The following is a 22254-nucleotide window of genomic DNA, read 5'->3' on the forward strand; positions in this document are numbered from 1 at the left end:
TTTTATCAGATATACTTGGAAATAACGCACTGTAAGATGTGGTCTGGATTCTAATCCAGTACTATAATTTGCTAAATATTGCTTAAAACAAGTAAACAAACAATACTTTTAAATGGAGGATAACTTAATATGAGGAAATTTGAATGTCTTCAAGCAAATGTGGATTTATCAGTAATACTTAAATATAACAGACATACAAACATGTTTCCTCAAAAAATTAACTTGTAAGTAAAACACAAAATTCAGGATTGTGGACCATGATATTCACAAAGGAAAGAACACAACAAATATTATTACTAAATACGTGTTTATTTGAATAGATTTGCCCTTGTAGTATAAACATTCAAAATTATGTAAAGAAAAAAAATATATTTAACAATCTTCAACTGGCTCTTGTCCTTTAAAGGATAAAAAATTTGGCATTTTGGGATCCAAAGTAATGAAAGAGGTATAAGACTTAAATCTTATTCTTGAAAGCATAACCATTATTACTAGGTTCGTACATGAATCATCCCTGCAATATTATATTGTAATGTCAATTAAGTCCTGTGTTTAGCTGTTATTAAGCATTTTGTTCTATTGATGTTCAACTTTTTATTTACGTTTTCAGGTGTTGATCCAGCATTTTGTTATATTGATGTTCAATTTCTTATTTACGTTTTCAGGTGTTGATCCACGTGTCAACTGCATATTGTAACTGTGATAGGGAGGAGGTTAGTGAAATCATCTATCCCCCTCCCTATGACCCTGAACACATCATCAACTGCGTCAGTTGGATGGATGACTCGCTGGTCGATGTCCTCACACCCAAGTTAATAGGAAGTCGGCCCAACACCTACACTTTCACCAAGGCCCTGGCCGAACATATGCTTTTGAAGGAGTCAGGAAACTTGCCTGTAGCCATCGTACGTCCTTCCATAGGTCAGTAACATTACAGTTCCTTGTAACATTAGAATTACGTCTGTGGTTAAAGGAGATTATGTGGAATTGGCTACCAATGACGTATATTGTCAGTCATCAGTTAACGTCAGGGCAATTATCTATCAATGACGAGAACTGCCCGTCACGCTATGTTTAGTCATTTTCGAGGTAAAAAATATTCCCGATATTGATTATTTTTGCTTTTGTCTATATTATTATAACGATGATCATAACATGTTAGAGTTTGAAGCTGGTCAGCTTTCTTGAAATTGTTTGTTGTTTACCGTTTCATCTGTTGATTGTTCTGATTAGTTGCCATCTGAAATGACGTTCTTTTCTGAGAGTTTTAGTAATTTTTTGGAGAACGTACTCAATGAAAGTAAAAATGAAGTGAAGTAAACATACTTAACTTACATGATGAAATTTTTAGTGAAAGTAGCGATGAAGAAATAAAGAAAATTATATGACAAGGCCTAACCTTCAACTTGGGAGTGACCAAGGCAGCTAGTAATCCACATAATTTTATTTTTAGTGGTAGATCTGGTACAAATCTAATCGTTGCTAGGTAACTAAATACTTAACCCTTCCCACACCGTAGACGGATATATCGTAATGGCACAATTTGACCAAAACGCTGAATACAGTTATATCCGATGTAAAGATTATGTCTCTTGGAGAGCTTTTTAGTTCATAAAAGGCCTTTGAAATGCCCGTGCACGCTTCGTGCTTATCACGGTTGCCAAGGAAGTATTTACAAATGACCTTCACTCAGCGGCAGGAGGTTCGGGAACTCCCTTTGTTTAACTCCGACGGCCTGCTCGTCAGTTCTGCATCTCCTACAGAGCCATAACCAAAGATATCCGTGGCATGTATTATTGCTTTCTCGGTAATCAGGTATCTCATTATTATTGTTCATTGTGTGGTAGTGTTAATAATTTATCTTGTTTTATACATTTACTTTTCAGTTTAATTACATTTTACAATGAAATTAAAATTTATTTGAAATAAACAGTTTTGTTAACCCTTCAACGCATTTTTTTTAAAAGTCCAGTCCAACCCAGTCTGCACCACTTTTTTACCTGTTTTCCTTTATTTTGACTCTTTTACTATAAGGACAATAAAAATTATAAAATACTCATAAGGATATTTTATATAATTTCTTACATTCACTATGAACAGAAAAAACCTATTTAGTGATAAAATAAATTAATTTAATTATCTATCCTGACCGAGATATAACAAAACATGGTTACTTACACTAAAAGTTAGTGGTAAACCTGAAGCATTCTTCAAGGCATAGGCCTGCCTCACAATTTGGACACCAATACACTGTGTCTCTCCTCCTTCCATGTTTATTACACACCACACATCGTCTTTGAGGTTTGGATTTTTTTCCCAGTAGCAGGAATCTTCTCAATGAAATGCCTTTCTGTAAGACGAGACGGAGGTGGCTCAGTTGATGGCCTACCATGTACTTGTTTAAGAACACCAGGTTGATATTTTTCCGATAATTTCTTTTCTCTGCCCTACGCGGGACGACTATTTTAGCCGGCGGCACTCGAACTGCGCAGTGACTGTTTGTCATCAGCTGACCCACTATCGATTGTTTTGCTAAACGGAATCGATAACAATAAATCGATATAACTTAACCATTCGATATTTCAACTCAGTAGCTTTAAAACGAGTATGCGTTTAGAATATATTAGTCTAAAAATAACCGGTTATTTGCTACGAACGATCGAATGTCACAAAACGTGCCGCGGTGCGAGCTCATTGGAATCACGTAAACGTACCACGTACGTCGCAATTCATTGAAGGGTTAATAGATATTTTGTATTGTATTAATAAATATGCTAATTTAAAGTAAAATACCCTGTTTTATACCTTTTTGCACACACCTTTTATAATTTAGTTATAATAAAAATTAACTTTGAACTTAAAGAAACAACATTTTTTACTTCTCTTGACATTATAGGAAAGTTAATGGATTTATTAGTGGCGTACGAAGGGTTAAAATATAAGTTAATAAAATACAATTTTACCATGTCATATGGTCATTTAATATTTTTTATTGAGCCAGACACCCACACAATGATTTTCATTGCGTAGGAAGGGTTAAACTGCATAAAAACGCTTTTTACCAAATCCATAGCAATTTTCTGGAGGACTCCTGGATATAACACACTAACTTTTTAATGGGTTGTTTAATTTCAATAACTCTTTTAAGACTCTGTTGTTACACCCAAATTCTCACTATAACATGCTAAGTAGGCAGCTGTCACCCTTTTGCCCAGGCCGTAGGAATGGCTGGATACAAGTCTGACTGACAGATTAGTTGTATAAGTACATCATGATATAATAAACACATGCTGCTATGAAAAGCTAAAGAGTTTGTGTTTGTTGCAGTGCTTTCATCATTAGGGGAACCAGTCGCTGGGTGGGTAGACAACTGGAATGGTCCGACAGGTATCATCGCAGCTGCAGGCAAGGGGTTCTTCCGCACGATGCTGTGTCATGAGGACAAAGTAGCTGACTTGGTGCCTGTCGATGTAGTCATCAATCTGATGATCTGTGCTGCCTGGCGGACGGCTACTGCAAAGTAAGATGCATATTCAACGTGAAACAAGTTTTAAATAAAAGGTTTATCAGTCCATTTTGAATAAAAACTGAAAGTAGACCATAACAGGATAGTTGATCTACTAAGTTCGGTTCAAGTCTGGAAAACTGGATATTCTAGCCAAGACCAGTTTACTGACTAAAGTTTTGTGAAATATTAAAATATAGTTAATAAACATATAATGCATAAAATGTAATGAGTATTATATGTTTATTATTCTTTTTCGAAAATTAAAATGTGTATTTAGTGATAGATTTTTGAAGCTTAAATCAACAGGCTAGTTGTTCATGTTTGGTATTAAACAAAATTCAGTCATATTTAATAATTGTTAATTAGTTACAAAGCTATTATTTCCCTGAAGACTCATGGTGTGCCAGTATTTAGAATTCATAACACCTAATAATTCATTAATAATATAAAACTTTTCCAGTTACTTGAAGCATCAGTTATCCAAACAGATCCTAGGTAGCAAAACCACTTAGTTATCTGAGCTGATCTCAGTTATCCAAAACACTTCAAGTATCCCAGCATATCCCGGGTACCAAATCTATTTCATTTATCCAAAACAGTTCAGGTATCCTAACAGCCCAAGTACCAAATTTTTCTCAGTTATCCAAAACACCTCAGGTATCCGAACAGCCCAGTTACCAAATCTATCTCAGTTATTATTACAGATACAGATATACTATGTTATTCATATATATCAAGAATAGGTGTCAATAGTGAAAGAAGAAATAAGCTTACATTTATAATAAATTACAAAGTAATTCTAAGTATTGCTTAATTGTAAATGTAAGTTAGAACCATTTCTGTTGTTAGGTGGTAAAATAAATTCAGTGGTTCTCTCTCAGTCCTCTCAGTCCATTCTTGTTGCATTCTTTGAGGCTCTGTAGTGAATCCTCCAATAACAAGATCTTCAGTTTCGTCTTCAAGGTCTTTAAACCAACCATCAGTCTTCATCTCTTCTGGGAGTAACTTAAGTACTATTGCTTGTGAACAAGGTCTTGGGACTATCAGTTTTCATCTCTGCTGGGAGTAGCTTGAGTATATTGCTTCTGAATAAGAGGATTTCTTGGCAAAGGGGGATGTTTTATGGGATGGAATACTGGTCATTTGCCCGTCTAGTTTGAAGGTAATATATGCCACCTCGGTTGATCTTGTGCATAAGCATGTGCTACTCTTGAAAGCATTGAGCTATCTTCTGCCTCTTTTTGTTGCTTCTCTTGAGAGCTGCAGGTAATTTCCAACGAATAGCTGTATCTATTTTTTACATTTTTAAAAGTTGTCTTTCTAGTGTCATGATGGACTTTTGTGCGGTCATTGTAAAGAAAGTACTATACCTCTTAATCAGTCCCATTTTCTTTGAGAAATAGTCATCTTTATCAGCTATGTCAATCATATCCATGGAAAAGTGAACTTCGAAATTCGCAATCTATAAAATTACATTTCACAGGCAATAGCATCATTAATTAGTTATTGTATCAGAGTTGAAATATGTGGTGGAAGTTGAATAGCACCCACTTCCAAGGTCATCTTTTTCGTTTCTACCTTGACAAAAGTGCTTATGGAACTTGTGCAAAGCAGTTCCTTGCATGCTTTCTATTCAGTATCTCAAGATGTGGCGGTTTCCCAAACATTGTTTGATGTTGGCACACTGCTTTATAAATATTTCAGTTTTCAAATCTCACAAATAAACATAGCTCTTAGTAAGAGCTGACCTACAGCTTCTGACAGCAGTAACGGCAAGAAACGTGTGGGTTTTTTACTAACAGTATTGCTAAAAACGGAAGGCAGGATGAGGATTTTCATTCTAGAGCAATCCCATGACAAAGATACGGGTAATCTATCTGAGAACTTGTTGACTATCATATGTTCTCTATATGATTTGGTGCCCATTGTTGCCCGACTCTGATATGGTTTAGCATTCATTACAAGCTCCATGTTGTAATCAGGTAACACAGTCTACCACATTTACCCCACCGGTCATTATCTGTTTTAACGGTTCATATGCAACATACCCCATGCCCCAACTGAGCAGAAAGTCTTCTCAACACAAAAGATACAAAGTGTTCTTCATAAGACATTGATACGTGTGGAAGAGGTCCAAAAAAATTCACATTTTCATTGTTGAAGATAAGAAAATTGTGATCAAAAAGGCAGAGTTGAAGTGAAAAAGTGTGAAAAGTAAATTTACCCACTATGAATGTTCAATAAAACTTGTTACGTTATATATCTAGGTGGAATGAAGAACAAATGTAGGTATATTACACAACAGAAACTGGGTGATGTGGTAGTACAAATAGTATAAATAGTAAGTAAGTAGCTTATTACATAGATAAAAAAATTACATATAATGTCCATTCTTAAAATATTAATACATTTCGAATCTATTTGTTAGTTTCTCAAAAAGCTATTCTAAAATATCTTTAGTTTGAGATTTTAATGGATTTTAGAAGCATCAGTAAAAGTAGGTTCTCGGCTCCTAGTTGAATACCAAATGTTTTTTTTTTTCTTCATAAAATTATGAATTTATTAATCATAGTATGCACACTACAAGAGCTAACTTTTAAGGCCCCCGCAGACGTGGACAATTGTGGTGGCCTTTGATTTTGCTTAATTGTGTTGTCAATCAATTATTCAGCAACATTTCGGGTTGATACTGCTCAAACTTCTTACAGACCGATGTAGAAAGCTGTCAATTGAAAGGATAATATGATTTTGTTGATTTGTCATTGATAACAAAAATAGAACGTTTCGAGGATTAAAATCTACCCTCATCCTCGGATGTTGAAAAACTCAAATACAAAAGGCCAAACATGCACAAAAAGCTTGGCAATCCACATTGAAGTAAATTTGACCACAAAAGGTGTATGTACGAGGGCTGTTTTTTAAGTAAGGGCCGTTTTTTTTTTTTGTAAATAAACAACAATTATTTTTTTCAAAATACATTTATTTTCAGAATCTGCATACTTTTCTTTATTTTTCTACATAGTTGCCTTGTTTGTTAAGGCACTTATCATATCTTAAAACTAAGTTTTGAAATCCCTCTTCAAAGAAATCTGCCGCCTGCTCTGACAACCAGGAGTTCACGGCCGTCTTGACTTCTTCGTCGTCATTGTAGCGCTTCCCGCCAAGATGATTTTTCAAGTAACGAAAAAGGTGGAAATCGCTCGGAGCAAGGTCGGGGCTGTACGGCGGATGATTCAAAACTTCCCAGCCAAAAGAGTTGATCATTTCCTGTGTCCGAGCAGCGGTGTGTGAGGCCTTGCATTGTCGTGGAGGAGCAGAATTCCCTTTGTCAGCATGCCGCGTCTTTTGTTCTGAATGGCGCGTCGGAGACTGGCCAGGGTTGCGCAGTAGGCTTCTGAGTTAATCGTCATTCCTCGCGGCATAAAGTCCACTAGCAAAACACCGCGCCTGTCCCAGAACACAGTTGCCATAACTTTGCGCCGCGACAGCGTTTGCTTGGCTTTGACTTTGACTGGAGATGTTGTGTCGCCATTCCATGGACTGTTGCTTTGATTCAGGAGTGATATGGGATACCCATGTTTCATCTCCTGTGACAATTCGACTCAACATGTCGTCTCCTTCCTCGTCGTAGCGGGTCAAGAAAGTCAAAGAACTGCTTAATCTCTTTTTTTGTGATCCTCAGTGAGGAGTTTGGGTACCCATCTTGAGCACAATTTTTTAAAGTTCAGGTTTTCTGACACAATTTTGTACAGTACTGACCTGGACACTTGAGGAAATTCCATAGAGAGAGTGGTTATTGTGAACCGTCGGTCCTCATGAATTTTTGCGTCAACTGCAGTAATCAAATCTCCCGTGATCACAGATGGCCGGCCTGAGCGATCTTCATCGTGGACATTTTCGCGGCCATCTTTAAATTCTCGGACCCATTTCCGCACTTTACCTTCACTCATTGCCTTGGCACCATACACCTCACAAAGCTGACGGTGAATGTCAGCAGCCGACATGTTTCTTGCAGTCAAAAATCGTATCACTAACCGAATCTCACACGCGGCGGGTGATTCGATAATCTTAAACATTTTAAAGATCCACAGTAATGCATACAGGTTAGCTACAGAGCTGCAACTGGCATGAAGTTGTTCGCTAAGAATGCCGGGAGGCGGGGGCGCACGCTCGTTACGGCAGGAACGCGAACTACTACCGTGTACGGGAGAACGGCCCTTACTTAAAAAACAGCCCTCGTATTAGGGTTTCTTGACACCTGTGGAAGAAAGTAGATTTCTATCCTCAAAACATGGTGTTACATTTTTGTAACATTTATCGATGACAAATGTCCGAAATCCTATTATTCTTTCAAATCATCCATTGTAAATAACAGACTTTAAAAGCAGGTAAGTATTAAAAATGGTTTTCATACCTGATATGGTATAAATTCTAATATCTGTACAGATCTTACTGCTCGGTGATTGTGGTAGGACTGATGTCACTCGCTTGTAGTCAGAGAATTCCTTAGAAAAATTGACTGATGTGCTGAGCTAGAATGATCCCTGTAGCTGTTCCAAACATACAACTATGGTTACTTGACCCACGGTTTAATTTATGATGTAAATTAGGCACCACTTCCCGTTAATTGTTTTAATGCTAGCGTTTTTCACAAATCAGTTTACTTTTGTGTTTTAGGTAACCTAACCTAATTTGATTTATTTCTTTTTTTATATTAATTAACTAGAATAGATCATTATTTAAATTATATTGAGATTCAATAAATAATTGATAATCCATTTGTACTGAATTAATCTCGAACTAACCGTTCCCATATTTACTACGGGAAATCTCGTGAAGTAAGGTTGTCTCCACATGGCAGTATCACAGTTTTTGTCCTCTATTGCAAATTATATTTCATAAAACTGGTGATATATGTGTTAGAATGTTAACTGAACATCAGGCACCAGTTGCGCTCTATTTGTTGTTTTCGGCCGCATTTTATTCATTCAAAACAGGTTGTCAAAGCAACTTGTCATGTCATTTTGCACTCTATGCTGGTGCACTTCGACAGCTGTTTCCTGTTAGGGAGGATGGCAGGGCAATTCTTAAAATCTGTGTGAACATCTGTTCTTATGTTGAGTTGAATATTGTACAGCTGTTGGATAACTCTAATTGGGATTTCAATTTTGATTCTTTAAAATTATGATTTTTCTGTTTTCAATGATATAAAATTCCATGTTTTTGTTTTCTGTTTTCAATGAATTATCAAATTCCATGTTTTGTTTTTTTTTATACATATTTATTTGTACAAATATAAAAGTCATAAAAAGCAGATTTTATTTTATTACTTCATATAATATTTTCAGGAATTTTAATTCAAATAGAACTTTAAGCAAACAAACATACAAGCTAATTGCACTCTAAGGAGAACTAAAGAAATTTACATCCAGCACTCTAAGGGTTAATTGAGCAACACACCGTACATCCCAAATCAATACAAGTTTCTTTTACTATTTAAATCATAAAATTTATTGGGAAAAAATCAATCTCTAATCAGGTGATACCAGCACATAATTAATTTTAATTATAAAAAAAGCATTATTTATTTTAAGTATTTTTTTGACCTTAAAGAATTAAGAAATAGAATAAAGGTATGACATTATTATATATATATATATATATATATATATATATATATTAAAATGGTTTTGTAGTATTTCTTGTTAGAGCTTCAGAATACATATTGCTGGTACACGTACTTTTTTAGAAGATTAAAAATTGATGTTTAGATTTTAGTAAAGTAGGTTACTCAATGCACATGTTTGTGAGGATGTGATTTTATTTATTCAGTTGGCTACAATAAAGGAATCCGTGATTTCAGACCAAACGGTATCACTGTGTACAACTGCTGCACTGGACAACAGAACGCAATCACGTGGAAGGATTTTGTGCAACACAGCTTCACCGCCATGCGGAAGTATCCGTTGGGAGACCTCCTCTGGTACCCTGACGGCTCTTGTCACTCCAACTGGGTTACCAACACTCTTTTCTCCTTCACTCTCCATGTTCTGCCAGCCCATATCATGGACATCTTCAGTAGACTTGCTGGCAAGCCTCCCATGTGAGTTAGTCGTGCAACACCTATATTAAACTAGTAGTGTAACTCTCAAGTTTGAACTTAATTATTTGTAAGATACAGTTTTACTACAAAAGTTTGTCCGATTAGTAACCAACCTCCCTTTGCTGGCTGATTATTGTGCGACCAATTGCCTTAGGTCGGTTATGAGGATGGAGGGGTGACCCTTCCAAGACCATCGTCAAGCATTCCTTGTGTTCTGTCCTGTCCATGAGTAACATATCACTTTTACAGCCAAGCTGCACTAAAGGCACTTGATACAGAAGAATTCTCTGATTCTCTGAAGGGTGGGCATCTCTCCTAGATCAAAGTAAGGAGGATATAAGAATGATAATAGGATGCTGACAGGACATAGTGCCCTTAGAAAACACCTCATGAAGATGGCCCTTAGCCAGACTGATGAATGCAGACTCTGAGGAGAAGAGGAGGAATCAGTGGAGCATATTTGGTTAAATTGTCCTACCATTTCAAAAATTGCTAGGTGCATATCTCCCCAGCCCCAAGGACATCACAGAACAGGAGTTCTCAAATCTGATCGGCTTCTGTAAAAATCTCAGATTCTGAGGATACAAATATAAGTTAAGGAGGCGCAAAGGTCCTTTTAGGTGTGGGGACAATCGTCTCTTTTCCTCTGGAAAAAAAACATCAAAAAACATCACCTTGCTTCCTTATTACATGTGCTAATGCCACATTTTTCTATGACTCAAGTCTTTAGCAAAGAGTTAACAGAAACTTCCGTTCTGCTTGAAACTAATACCGAGTTCGTCTGAAGAGATAAAAAAAAGTCGGCGACAAAGAAGCTCCAAACAAAATCCATACATCGTTTCGACATCAGTTATGCACCTGACGAGTCAATGAGAATACCTATTCACCTACAGTACACTATAATTTTAAATTCTGTAGTCTAGATGCCTCTGACGTTGAAACAATGTAAACAGTTCGTTTTGAGCTTCTTCAATACAGAATGTTTTTATCTCTTCAGACAAATATAACTTTAGATTTCCAGGCGTAAAATCTATGATAGCATCACATTCCATGCTGCACTGGGAAGAGGGTGAGCTGAAAACTCAAGTACTTAGGAGATGAAAAAGATCAAAATATATCATGTTATATATTTATTCAGGGTATCCTGGTATTTTATGTATACATAAATTTATAATAGAAATGTTTTAGTTTAGTTCCAATATTTAATATTAATTTACACAAGTGTGTACTAAAGTTGATAGCGATATTAAACCACTGCATGTTCTCATCATGGAACCATTTCAGGATAGAGGTTTTAGAGCTGTCATGGCTATTACAGAACCATTCCATCAAATTTTAAAAGTTTCGGCAGAAAAGTCACAGCCCATTACAGACAGATTATAGAAGTGCTGCAATATTGACATGCTGAGTGAATAGATTTGATTTTTCGTACAATATTGTTTATTTAACAACTTCAATTTGAAAGTGGCTCTAATTAGAATAAATTTTTTTTAAATTTTTGTACAGAAATTGGACATCAATAACCTATTCATGAGTGTTGTGAGTAATGCATTGTCAGGCCAGTTTTTACGTGGTCAAAAACTGTGCCAACTCGACTACTTCATATTGTTAGTAAACTGTTAATCACTAAATTTTATCGTTCGGTTTATTGTTTGTAATAAGCCCCTTAATAAACGTCAACCTCTTCTACTATGCAAGGGTGTTACTCGCTTTCTAGGGAAAAGAGCTATGCTAGATTTTAAATTCTGGGAATCCACACAGTCCATGAAGTTTTCCCAGATTTCTCTCCCTAATTGATCAGAACCCCAGAGGCTCACCGCATTATGTGCGGGTGGTAGATCAGTCTTAAAACTTGATTAATAGAATATATGCATATTTGAAATGTTGGTAACCTTGCAATTTACTATTTCTTCTCGACACTGTTGTGACTATCTAGGGTGGCGCATATGTCAGTTTCCCCATAAATTGGGATATTTTGTTTCGATAGGTTTGTAAGAATGTTAAGTTGGCAGCAACACGAAGTAAGTTCATTGTTGTCTGTTCCAGTGGCTAATGTAAAATGACACTCTTTGCATCTGTTTTTTAAACAACACATTTAATGAATGGATTGGTCGCCGTGGTACAATCGATTGGCCTGCGCGCTCGCCAGACCAGACTCCATGTGATTTTTCACTGTGGGGTATTATGAAAGAGACTGTGTATGCTTCAAAACCGCAAAATCTTGACGAACTCAGAAATGCATTTGAACTTGTTAATAACGATAAACCTTTATTGTTAAAAAATTGTGATTCTGTTCTCAGTCGTTGTATGAAGTGTATACAAAGTCAAGTTGGACATTTCGAACAACTGCTATAACATTGCATGTTAATATGTAAGTAATTTCAGAATTTGTTTTCTTGCCTAAAAGTGTTTTATTCAATTAACCTGTAACGCCTTTAAATTTATCTTCTGGGGAAATTGACATATGTGCCACCCTGTGTATCTTAGTGTATTAATAATATGCAGTTACCACTATATTGAAGATAATCCACAATATAACAACTGTCACCATGCTTACAGGATGACAAAAGTCCAGGGTAAGCTAGACAAAGCTGCCAAGTGTCTGGAGTACTTCTCCACTCGGCAATGGAGATTTCTGGATGACAACGTACGAATGTTGAACCAGTGTTTAAGCCAGGAAGACAGAGCCGAGTTTGCTTTTGATGTCTCTAAAATCCAGTGGTCCAAGTACATCGAGGATTATGTGCTGGGCATCCGTCACTTCATCTTCAAGGATCACCCTAACTCCTTGCCTGCTGCCCGTAAACAACTGAACAAGTATGTATAGCAACAGTGTTGCCAGTTTCATCTCATAAGTCTGTTAGCAACATTTTCTGAATTATGCTACGTTACTGTATTCACTGAGGAACTCCAAACTGTTGTTTGCAATGTACAGTTATTGCGGACTAGTTTACTACATCAACTCAGCAAAACATAAATTTATAAAAGGTTAAGATTAACGAAATGTGAAGCGTAATAAAGTAGAAATCATGAAATGTTGTTACAAATCTGCCTGATCTCACAATCTGCTCATACACAACAGAGATATCTCAGCAATGTTTATAATTGAAATTTTACCGTCGGACACTGCTCTCCAATTACTCATGTACAAAATGCCCAATAACAGGTTGCAAAAAGCTCTTGTGCCTGTATGGACATGCAATTTTTACTGTCCGACACAAAAACTTATGCAACTTCTTGCCAGTGTAAACGCAGCTTGAGGAACGTAACAAAAACTATGATGTTCTGTTTTTAAGAGTAATTCAGTTTGATTTGTATTGTCTTCTAAAGGTTTTTTTTTTCCATTTTTAAATCGAGTTGAATGTACAAATAATCACATTATGTCATAATTTGGATACTCAAAATCTAGTTGAGACTGGTCATGGTGGTAGAACAACAAACTACAGGAAAATGGTGCATAATATGTCAAAACGAATCATCAGAACACAAAGATTTATAAAATGTACTCAATTTGGTCTTGGAATGAACAATTCCAACAAAATAAAGAAATCTCAACCAAAACATTAACAAAGCAGTAAGTTAAATTGAATTTGAATGTTAAATAGTTACGTGACACCCAGGAACCACAGCAGTTAATGTTTGAGTATATTGTACAAAAAATACCTTCAACTGAATTAACTAAAAGTAACTAATAATAAACATGACAGCGCAAGTTTGTTTATATTTGTCACATCAGCCACAGAAAGTATGATTTTGTTTACTTAGCCTTGTCTGTAGGTTATTTGTTATGACGGTTATTTAACCATCTGAAAATAGACCATGTTCCATATCTGGAAATGCTGTGTTTTGTAACTTTTAACAATGGCAAATATCTGAAACAATACTCTTAACCTTACAGAAAAATAGATTTTAAAAAAAGAATCTTCAATCCATGGTTGTAGTAGAAAGAAAAACAGCCTTTTGATGTAGGTATCTATACTGTACAATGAATTATTAGCAACAAATTAACTACTGTAAAATCTATTTCATACAAGAAGTTTTTAAGTTGAATTCATAATAAAAATTTAACTTGAATTGATGAACTAAATATATATTAGAATATTAGACCCTTATTTTAGAATGTGTTTATCTTTCAGTAAACTATAAAGTAAAATTTGCAAATCTTAATATTAAACTAATTTCTATCCAGAAAATTTGGTAATTAAAGCAATGATGGGTAAACCCAGAATTTCCAAATCTTGAATTTGATTCTGAATCTTAAAAAAATCAATTCTCGACTTTCAAACACCAATAGCTTTTTTTAAACCTAAACATTATTTATACAAATTTATCACCTATCCAATTTGTGCCTTAAGCCTTTGGAGACTGTCTGATAAGATAAAAAGTAATCTAAGAATACCTTTGTTGTAAAGGGTTTGCAGAGGTTGAGAGAAATAGCTATACTTTACAAACTAAGTCGTATACCCTACCTTCTACTTTTATTTGGTAAATTATAATATGGGCAGCTTCCAGAATATATGCCCCTAAATTTGAAAAAATAATAGGCATACATTTGTATCACTTATTAACGTATTTTAAACTTAAAATATTTGAAAATGTTCAAACCATCCTAGTCTTGATAAAGAATATTAAAATATAAACATAATATATTTAATAGATGAAATATTTATACAACTAAAAAAATTGTGAAGTGGAAAAAAATGAGATGTCTGCTTTGTCCGAGCAACTGACATTCCACGCATGGACACAGCAGACGTGTGGCATTGAACAAACATAAAACATAGAAAATATAATCTGTAAGCAAAATGTTATTCACAAAAGCACGATAATTTGTCAAATATATCTAACGGTTTTTCTGGTAATACGGTGAACTGCCGATAATTAATTATGCAGGGAAATCCCACAGTTTTTGATTGTCAAATCCTGTTTATCGATTCTCTGATTGTAATGGATCCGTTTTTAAATTCTTGTTAATCCCCTCATTGTTTTTAGTGTGGATTCTGTGTCAATGTTTATGATTCCTTATTGTTGTATCATTAAAAAATCAGAAGTTAATTGTCAATTTTGAATAATATTTATCACCAAAATTGCTTGCCACAATACGGTAATGTTCACTATTTATATCGTGTAATACACTTTATATTAGTTGTATGAGACTCACCTTTATTTTCCAACTGCTGCAACACTCTATAATAGTAGATTTACTCCATTTTATTGGTTGAGTTTCGTATAACTGATTTCATTCACTTGGAAATTAGATCATTTGCAAGTGTGTTCAAATCAGCATTCAAATCATTAATTTGTTTAATTGAGTTCACTATTATCAATATCTTATCACATTCTCTATATACACACTTAGCACGTGCACACGAAACTTAGATTCGGGAGTGTCATTTGAAATTAAATACAATTTTGGTATTTATCTTGTTATTTCGTCACACCAGATACATTCTAACACAGTAAATTATTATTATACAAGATTTTATAAATTAAATTTCGATATCACATGTAGAGTAATAGAAAGAAATTTAACACGTGCTTCCCTTATGGTCTTGGTATTCAGAAGAAGGCGATCTTTCTCACAATGGGATCCACAAACCGGAAATGGAGGGAAACCGGCAGCTCTGTAGCCTCTAACCCAAACCGATATGTTCAATTTGAATGACAAACATCCTTCTTGTACTTGTTTTTCAATTTTTGCGTACTGTTTTCGGCGCAAACCGTTTGAATTCAAATTTAACCAATATTTATCTGTTACATAATCTGACTCTTTGTTGAAGATTTGGGATTTGGATCGGACAACTAGGATATGACTAAATTAATTGTTTATACAGAGTATTTTCAGTATCAGGGTCTGGCAGATCTGTCAATACAATTTCCTATTTTAATTTTTTTGAGATTTGTGTTTTTGTACTGTAGTAACGGATATCTGTGTGGTGTTGCAGGATGCTGTGGCTACATCGTATGACCAGACTGATGCTGGTGTTGCTCGTATGGCGAGCTATCATGTTGCGATCTCAGATCGCTCGCAAGCTGTGGTTCCAAATGATAGAAATTATGCTGCGTGTTGTGCGAATGATTCCGTATGTTTGAATTTGGGTATCACGCTTATTGTTGCCCGCTCGAGTCATTTGTTGAAGAGAGAGATTTCAACAAACGTACTTAATTTTTACACATCATTGTTAACTTTGATTATTAGTCAAAATAACATGTATGCTTCCACTCACCTTTTGTTTTCGCTTTTACTCAGTTGAATTCGATTGTTGGGCTATTTGTAATGCTTTTCCCTGATAGTGATTTTCCAGATATAATTTGCCTTCTGGAAAGTTTTAGGAACAATAAGCTTGTTAAAATTTCAATTTGTTAATTGAATTTGTTACTTGTTATCTTCCACTGATCAGCAGTGAGCTTTGAATGTGTTGTGGTCATAATTAGACTCCACAACAAATCCTTAAATGAAAGTAGTTATAAACATATTCGTACATGTAAGATGTGAATGTGACAGTGTGCTCTAAAAACTGCTGTGTGTAGCCAATAAAAAAGCAGTGAAATTATTTAGTAATGATGCTACAGTTTTTCATATTTTGGAAGAATCTGTTTGTATCTTCACGGTAATCCAACCTGAGGCAGAAATAACCGTGTTTGGCCGTCTGTTTGAAAACCGTTGTTTTAACACCCGTATTGGTTTAGAACAAGACTCTGTGGAAAATACAGTTTTGTATTTAATTATTTGTAAGACCATAAAATGTTGCTGAGCTTCTGCCTTCGTCAGAGCTCAACGATACTGCTCAAGCTTTAGTAGTTGATGAAAATGTTTCCAGGCTAAGTAGTTTTTGAGAGTTACTTAGTGTTATATTTTATAAATTATGAATTCCGCATTAGTTTGAAAGCAATTGTAAAGTAGGTTAATGTGTATGTTTAAATGTCTCCATAAAAATAACAGATGTAGAGCTCTATTTGTTTTAATGGAATTGAATGGATGTATTGAATTTATTAGGACAACTAGGATATACCTCACATGTATAAGCTACTTAGCCAAATTGTCACCTCAGCTTCCTTAATGTCCTTTTTGTACCTTTCCGAGTGTGTCTGGTATTTTTTGCGATTTTAGGGTTAAAATACTTTGAAGAACAAGTATCAAATTCAATTGCCGAAGTATGATTGTTTAACAATTAGCATAATCAAAAGCAAATTTGTTGAATCAGATACTTTGAAATATTATATTATACGTGTACTTACTTTCTATTATATGATTATTTTTTTATGTAATTATTTTTTTAAATGTCGATTGGTTCTTAAAAACAATGGTTTATCTTAAATGAATAGTAGAAAGCCGTTGAGCTGTAATGTAACGATGTAACAGGCTCTGCCCTATCTACTGTAACGTAAATGTTTGTATCTCGCTGTTCATCACTTTCAACTTTGGTGCTAATTAAGATAACACATCTTCCACCGATTGTTACTCTACTCTTCTGTCGGGAATGAATGGCAATTTGAATGAAAATAAATTTAGTCATTTATTATTATTTATTGTTGAATTATTGTTTTCTTTATTTAAATTTTAGTCGCTTTAATTTTGCATATATCTTGTACTAGCCTTACTTATATTGTTAGAACATTTTCAATATAATTTAAATTCAATATTATGTGAGCATAAAGAATATTAGTTATAATACGTGCACTGTTAACACTAGGCAGTGGCTGTTGAACAGTCACACTCCAGTGTATAGTAATTATTTATGATGTTTGTTGTCCTTTGTTTGTTGATTGCTGTCATTAGATGTTTTTTATCTTGGCAGTATTATTCTCTTTGTTTTTCTTATCCCATGAAAAGATCATTTGTGATGAATTTACTTAAAGGTTATTCAATGGATAACGTACGGTTTTTCGAAGACGAATTTGTTTCTCCCTGCCAAGTAATGTATTCAAATAGAAAATCTCCCCTTAATAATAGTATTTTTACATTAATTGTTTTCAATTTTAACCTATTTTAAGCTTACTGAACTACAAACAAAATATCGCTAGCAAGTTGTAAAACCAGCGATATGTAATTTTACCACCTACGAACAGTTTGAGTTGTTAAAACCTTGTTGTACCCGTCTTTATTGTCACACTAGAGTGAGACAGATATTGTAAACTGTAATAAAATATCTCTGTGGAATTGTTTTCAATTGTTATTGAAGAGTTCAAGCTATTTAGTTACAATTTATTAGTGTAAACGGTTTTATTTTATAAATTAATTCAGGAGAACTTGTTGATCTGTTAAAATATTTATTAGGGGCTGTCCATCAATTGCTTGAGCTCTCTGGTAGGTGTGAGGGAAGGCTTATCTGTGAAAATCTCATAATGGCTGAGATTATTTTGAGGTTAATGCCTGTTAAATGTTGCGTAAAAACATTTATTGCATCGCCTACAGAATGAGCATCAACATTGCCATACAGTTTTTGTCTAGGATTAATCATTAATAAAAAAATTAACGTGTGTCAAAACGCTATCGAAACTATAATAAAGACTATTGACCAAAGAACAATAAACAAGAATAATCAGTATGAGTTAAAAAAATAAACCAAGTTATACACCCCAAAAATCCGGTATATCTTTGGAACCTTTACTTTTACAAGACAAAAGAATGTTCTCAAAGTAACAATTAGAAGTAGATTAATAAAAAATTAAAACTACAAATATACAAAATTTTGAAACATTCATAAGAAAATTTGGCATCGTAATAATATTCAGATTTAGGTTGTGGGGGAGGATTTTTAGATTTCTATAGATTGCTATAGTTAATGAAAAGGTGAGCTTGTGCAATTTATGGGTAGCTCCTGTACTGTAGCTAAAATTAAATTGATTTTCTTGAACTAGTTCATAACCCTTTTTAAACTAAAAATATGTTTTCCGTAATTTTCGTTAGAAAGTTTTCACTTTTTACGCTGTGAGTTTAAAGTGAAACATACAATGATGTGAATAGAAGCCTATTTTTCTCTTATTCTTCAAAAGTGCTATTTGTTGTATATTTTTTTAACATCACAATCACAGAGTGCATATGAATCCATGTCTATTATTAATATTTCTTCCGTGTGTGAACAATTAGACTTTTGGTATTTAAATATATGCATGAATCTGTAACCAACATGCTGCCCGACTGTAAACAAATTCTTATTGGGCTGTCTCGGTTCATCGAAGGAATTTATCGTTTTAAGGTTGATAAAATAAGTTAGGTTCAGTGAGTTAAGGTAGATTAGGTTTGTTTTCCGTTTTGCCCCATCGAATGTAGAAAGAATAAACATTACGATGTGTATCGTGCCGAAGATGGTCCAATAAAAACTAAAAAGGTCCCAGTAGTATACAAACAATGAGTCTTAGTGTTGTTTTGAAATCTCTCTCATTGTAACGTGCCCCACTCCCAGTGCGCTCATCGCACTCTAGCTTTGCACTCACTATCAGCATTCACTAACCACTACGACCAGGAGAGAAGCGCGACGGTTTACCGATATATCTTCCAGAAATTATATAGTTATTTATTTAGGATGTAAAGTATATAGCTTTGTTATATTTATTTCCTAGTTTGAATGTATTTACTTGATGTATATTTTGCTATATTTTTGCAAGATGTTTATTTGTCAGAGTACAGCGACAACACTGGTATTTGAGCTGTATTCGTCTGCTGAGTACGATCATTATTTGAGCTTTGTCAGTCTTCCCATTCCAGCCCGATCGTTCAGGTGATGATGCTGTGTGGCGGCTCGCTAGCGTAAACTAGTGTTTCACTTTTACATGTACTAGATACAAGCAGAATTTGCTTCGGAAGTTGTGCATAATGCAACAGTCAATGAAATAGACAAGCGAACCTTCTTCGTGTTATTCATAGTAAATTATTCATGTCAACTTGAGTCATTGTGTAGAGCAATGTACGATTTGCTAATAACGGATTTTTTTGAAGGTTTTAAATAAAGATAAATAGGTGCTCTCTTAACAACACATGAAATAGATGTCAAGTATAGCAGATTGGCTCTGGTGGAAATAAAAGAAAAGTGACAATACAAACTTGAGCATTGTTTTGTCATAGTCCTCACTGCAGACCTGAGTAGCCAGCTCTGTATATGCAAATCAGTTTCTGTAACCGAGTTCAGTGAACATGTATCCGATTTTCCGGAAAATTCCAAAAGCCAAAGAACAGTGGGAATCTATTAAATCCAAGACTTGCTTATTTCACTAACTTAAACTAAGAACGGGTTGACCTCAATTCTAAGTTAGATTCCAATTATTTATTTAAAGTATCCGTGTGTCATGTAAAATTTTGTTTTAATAAAGATTCTTCTCTACAAGAAGAGGGCGATTATTTGGAAACTCTTCATGAATATGTCTTAAACTAACAAAAATCTCTACGTCACATGTAAATTTGAGAGCTCAAAATTCAATTGCAGTTTTTTATAGTTTGATAACCTTGTCACTAAAAATCTTATCAGAATTGCAGAGCTGCAGTAAAATTTCTGTTGCAAAATAACTCTTCAATACAAATTAATAGATTCCTTTTGAAATGTGTTTTGTGAGCTTAATGTTTCTTCAGTGGGCTCATAAGCTATTCCTTATCGTGCAGGTTTCCATTATATTAGGTTCGCTGTATGCAACCAGTATTTCGTATTAAATAATCAAGAAAGTATTCGTGATGAATGGGAATTCGATACACGTGGGACGTGGATATGTTATAAACTCTGTTCACTCTCGTAAAGTGCAATAAATTTAACTGATTTGCTTGTAACTCAGTTTTGCATTGTGAATACAAACAGAGATATTTCTTCTACTCTCAGGAATCTGTAAATTAAATTAGTAAGAGCGAATTCATGTAGACAGGAAAATTTGTTTGCTGCATTGATATTCAGTTGGGATTTCTGTTAGAAATTCATAAACGGTGTTTATTGTTGAATGAATACCTCACAGCTCATCACATACGTACATATAACGTTTAGCTATAAAGTAATTAATTGTATTGGTGGAAAGTCGCGGTATAATATTTTTTTAAATCATCACACATGAGTTGATACTATAGTTTCTTTCTATCGTAGACTGTGCAAGATAAAATATGTCGAGTAATGTTCGGAATGGAGTCATTTTATTTTTAATTACTGCCAATTGATCTAGCTCTTAAGGAAAGCAGCATTTATTAGCAATGTGTCGGTTTGATTTTTTAATTTTGTTTCAGTTTTTTTTTAAGTTCTTGGTTCTAGGTATTTTTTAGTAGATATTTTTTATCTCTATAGTAGGAATATCGATAATTGCTCAAACCCAATGCTCCAATTCGACTTCACACTCATATTCACTTTTCTTTTATGTATCCTTTTAAGCTATTGACCTTCCAGTAGGCTTACCACCGGACAATGACTCTACAGAAGTTACCAAATTAATTATAAAAAATGAAATTATGAATACAGGGATTTAATACTAACATATGAGTAACTTGAGTGCCGATAGCCGAGCGGTCTAAGTCGTTGGACTTTGGGTCTGAGTTAGAGATAACGCAGGTTCAAATCCTGTCTGTGACCGTTGCACTTTTTATCAGTACCATCAACCTCGTACTGTATCGACTCTGCTCCTTATTCTGTTTGATAATACCCTCGCACAGGCCAGTGGCCCATGAGGACGGACAGAATAAGGCCTAAAAGTGGATCGGTCTCTCCTTTAAAAAAAATAAATAAACAAAAAATTGTAAAAAACTTGAGGTGATAGAGCCTGTGTTATATAAGGAGGTGCAGACACTGCCTTTGTAACGAGCAGGGAACGGAGAAGAGGCACTGGGTTGTCCCAAAGGGTTGGTTAAAGATGTCTTGAACAATATTTGTGCAATGCGAGAGTCAGTTTGTATAGCCGCAGAAGTGCGTACCAAACAGAGGTAATACGTTGGGGACCCACCCTTGACATTGGATGTCTTATTTAAGGGGAGCAAAGGGGTTTTGCTTGTTGACTACTGAAAAGTTGTGTTTAAAACTAAACTTTTTAATGAGAAACCAGAAAACCGCAGGAGTCCGGTGGGTTATGAAAAGAGTGGTAAATCGGTAACAATGACCAAACCGGGAGTTGTGTGAATTGAGGTTTGAGATTTTAGCTTTTCAAGCCTAAATTAATTTCAAACAGTGAAGGCGGAAAATATTATTGTGATAACCCAATCGTGAAAACTTACACCTGGACTTAAAAATAACGTGTAGATATGTTGAAAAACCAATTTTATGGGAATAATTTGAAGAGGAGTTGTAATTTAAATACTTTTTACCAGAATGTATTACTTTCACGCTATAACATGAACGATACAACATAATAAAATAATCTCATCTTGAAAGATCCTCAAATAGACCAATTATAGAATTAAAATCATCATTGCCATTGTTTGCCAAAAGTGCTAATTCATGCTTTGTTTCCAAGAAATAAGTTGTCACAGGGAAATTATTGGAAAACTAAATACAAAATGTACCTTGAACCAAGAACTCAAACCGACCCATAACTAATGTATTGTTTTTATTTTGCAGCTATTTGCTGTAAGTAGAAACCATCGATGATAAGTTTTGTGTCTAGCTTTTTCTTTTTTGTTATAGATGTAGTAAACACCATTTAATGGCATAATATATACATAGTGTTTTATTTAGAGTGTAAA

The 22254-nt window shown here is 34.6% G+C and overlaps 1 protein-coding gene across 3 annotated transcripts in view; it reads left to right on the forward strand.

Annotated features, from left to right (window-relative positions):
- The window catches only part of LOC124369997 (putative fatty acyl-CoA reductase CG5065), a 58719-nt gene extending 39177 nt beyond the window's left edge, over nucleotides 1-19542 (forward strand). For all 3 annotated transcript variants that reach the window (XM_046828258.1, XM_046828259.1, XM_046828260.1), the window contains exons 5-9: nucleotides 666-921; nucleotides 3328-3520; nucleotides 9372-9611; nucleotides 12171-12428; nucleotides 15557-19542. In XM_046828258.1, coding sequence (XP_046684214.1) covers nucleotides 666-921; nucleotides 3328-3520; nucleotides 9372-9611; nucleotides 12171-12428; nucleotides 15557-15704 — 1095 coding nt within the window. In that variant the 3' untranslated portion in view covers nucleotides 15705-19542. The remainder of the gene's footprint in view (nucleotides 1-665; nucleotides 922-3327; nucleotides 3521-9371; nucleotides 9612-12170; nucleotides 12429-15556) is intronic.
- Nucleotides 19543-22254: the final 2712 nt, after the last annotated feature.

The sequence above is a fragment of the Homalodisca vitripennis genome, chromosome X (genome assembly GCF_021130785.1).
Source record: "Homalodisca vitripennis isolate AUS2020 chromosome X, UT_GWSS_2.1, whole genome shotgun sequence".
Classification (NCBI taxonomy): Eukaryota; Metazoa; Arthropoda; class Insecta; order Hemiptera; family Cicadellidae; genus Homalodisca; species Homalodisca vitripennis.